The sequence below is a fragment of the Colobus angolensis genome, unplaced genomic scaffold, assembly GCF_000951035.1.
Source record: "Colobus angolensis palliatus isolate OR3802 unplaced genomic scaffold, Cang.pa_1.0 Scaffold308, whole genome shotgun sequence".
Lineage (NCBI taxonomy): Eukaryota > Metazoa > Chordata > Mammalia > Primates > Cercopithecidae > Colobus > Colobus angolensis.
In genome coordinates, this window is record NW_012116355.1 from 756,449 (window position 1) to 759,366 (window position 2,918).

At 47.5% G+C, this 2,918-nt stretch overlaps 1 protein-coding gene across 1 annotated transcript in view; it reads left to right on the top strand.

Annotated features, from left to right (window-relative positions):
- VCP (valosin containing protein) overlaps positions 1–2,616 on the top strand; it is an 11,693-nt gene extending 9,077 nt beyond the window's left edge. The window contains exons 14-16 of the mRNA XM_011950482.1: positions 326–481; positions 1,632–1,786; positions 1,942–2,616. Of these exons, the coding sequence (XP_011805872.1) occupies positions 326–481; positions 1,632–1,786; positions 1,942–2,047 (417 nt within the window). The 3' untranslated portion in view covers positions 2,048–2,616. The remainder of the gene's footprint in view (positions 1–325; positions 482–1,631; positions 1,787–1,941) is intronic.
- The last annotated feature ends 302 nt before the right edge of the window (positions 2,617–2,918 follow it).

Here is a 2,918-nt window from a genome sequence, read left to right on the forward strand (position 1 = left end):
GCCAAAGAAGGGGCAAACTAGTTGGGAGTGCTTGGATGGCCCAAAGATCTGTGTATCTCAAGAGAGAAGAGGCTAAATGCTAAGGTAGCTCTGCTCAGTCTGGTATGGAGTGCTCTTTGGGTTCTGGACAAGATTGCTTTGGAGTTAGGGTTGGTCTAAAGGGAAGGCAGAATTTTTGAGGGTATTAAGATAATCTAGAATCAGGAATAAAATGGGGTGGCCAAAGAAGGGGCAAACTAGTTGGGAGTGCTTGGATGGCCCAAAGATCTGTGTATCTCAAGAGAGAAGAGGCTAAATGCTAAGGTAGCTCTGCTGCTTCTTTTAGGATGTGGACTTGGAGTTCCTGGCTAAAATGACTAATGGCTTCTCTGGAGCTGACCTTACAGAGATTTGCCAGCGTGCTTGCAAGCTGGCCATCCGTGAATCCATCGAAAGTGAGATTAGGCGAGAACGAGAGAGGCAGACAAACCCATCAGCAATGGTGAGTCTGTATCCTTTCCCCAGATGTGCCATTCATAGGGAGCCAGGCAGCAGCCACCACCATGCCCTAGAGTTGAGAGTAGAAGTTGTTGAAAAGATCATCTGAGAAGAATGTTAATAGGGCATCAAAGATAAAGAATACTGAGGTGAATCCATTCAATTTGGAATAAGGCCAAGAAGAGATGGGCAGGCTCCATTCTCAGTCTGAACCAAGCTCCATGAGGGAAATCAAAGTATGAGAGTGCACCAAACAGAGCAAGGTTTTTGTTCTTGTTTTTGTTTTTTTTGAGACGAAGTCTTGCTCTTTTGCCCAGACCGAAGAGCAGTGGCGTGATCTCTGCTCACTGCAACCTCCGCCTCCCAGGTTCAAGCCATTCTCCTGCCTCAGCCTCCCGAGTAGCTGGGACTACAGGTGCATGCCACCACGCCCGGCTAGTTTTTTGTGTTTTTTTTAGTAGAGACGGGGTTTCACTGTGTTAGCCAGGATGGTCTCGATCTCCTGACCTTGTGATCCGCCCGCCTTGGGCTTTCAAAGTGCTGGGATTACAGGCGTGAGCTGCAGAGCAAGGTTTTGAACTGAGATGAGACCCATATACCTATCCCTGATGGTTGGGGAAGGGATGGGGTCCACAGACCTCCCAAAATGAAAAGACAAATTCATGTGTGTGTTAACTCCATAAAGGTAGGATCTCTGTCATCTCACTTGTTTTCCACTGTGTCCTGTGTTACCCTTAATTAATTCATTAAGTTCCAAACGTGGGACTTAGTGAATGAGCAAATAAATGGCTTTCTTTCTGTTTTGAAGGGTCTGTGACAGTCCTTCTCTCTCCCATAAAAGCTTAAAACTACTGATGAACTAATCCTAGGAAGCAGTCTCATAAGTCACAGCAATTGGCCTCTCAGTGGAAGAGATAGGTTTTGAGCTGGGCTGTGAAGAGAGTAGAATTTGAATAAAGGGAATAAGCAGCCCAAATAATGTGCTCTAGTAGTAGGATTGCAATCATTGGGAAACTGGGTATATTTAAGAGTATGTATGTCTCTGAAAGTGAGACCACTGGGTAGGATGTAATCCAAATGTGGTAAGCACTGAAAGCCATTGGCATTTCCTTTTAAAGTATTAAGCCCTAGTGATCTGTGTTTACCAACTATAGGAGGTAGAAGAGGATGATCCAGTGCCTGAGATCCGTCGAGATCACTTTGAAGAAGCCATGCGCTTTGCGCGCCGTTCTGTCAGTGACAATGACATTCGGAAGTACGAGATGTTCGCCCAGACCCTTCAGCAGAGTCGGGGCTTTGGCAGCTTCAGGTAACTTGGTTGGGAGCCTTAGACAGTGCTTAAGTTACTTTGGGGACCTACACCAAAAAGGGAATGGGAGTCCTAAGGAAGCTAGAGGGGTAGTTGTGGAAATCTTACACAGGCTCTGTCCTAACCGTCTTTTTTGGCTTTGCTCTTGTACACAGATTCCCTTCAGGGAACCAGGGTGGAGCTGGCCCCAGTCAGGGCAGTGGAGGCGGCACAGGTGGCAGTGTATACACAGAAGACAATGACGATGACCTGTATGGCTAAGTGGTGGTGGCCAGCATGCAGTGAGCTGGCCTGCCCGGACCTTGTTCCCTGGGGGTGGGGGCGCTTGCCCAGGAGAGGGACCAGGGGTGCGCCCACAGCCTGCTCCATTCTTCAGTCTGAACAGTTCAGCTACAGTCTGACTCTGGACAGGGGGTTTCTGTTGCAAAAATACAAAACAAGCGAAAAAATAAAAGCGATTTTCATTTGGTAGGTGGAGAGTGAATTACCAACAGGGAATTGGGCCTTGGGCCTTGGGCCTGTGCCATTTCTGTTGTAGTTTGGGGCAGTGCAGGGGACCTGTGTGGGGTGTAAACCAAGGCGCTACTGCCACCTGCCACAGTAAAGCATCTGCACTTGACTCAATGCTGCCCGAGCCCTCCCTTCCCCCTATCCAACCTGGGTAGGCGGGTAGGAACCACAGTTACTGGGTAAACGTTTATATAGAGAGTAGGTTGATTTATTTTACATGCTTTTGAGTTAATGTTGGAAAACTAATCACAAGCAGTTTCTAAACCAAAAAATGACATGTTGTAAAAGGACAATAAACGTTGGGTCAAAATGGAGCCTGAGTCCTGGGCCCTGTGCCTACTTCTTTTCATGGGAAGAGCTTTGGGCTACCCACCACTCCCAAGACATTCTTCCAAATGTGAAATCCTGGAAGTAAGATTGCACCTTCTTCCTCTCCTGATCAACATCAGTATAATATCTCCTGTTGCCTCACCCTGTGTCTGCAGTATCACTGGATAGGACTGGTGGAAAGGGAGCAACCTGACAGAGCTCCAAATGTGGAGAATATGGCATCCCTCCACCTATATTTGATGTGAACGGTAAGACTAGGCCTGCAGAATCCCTTATCCTGACCAAAGACTGT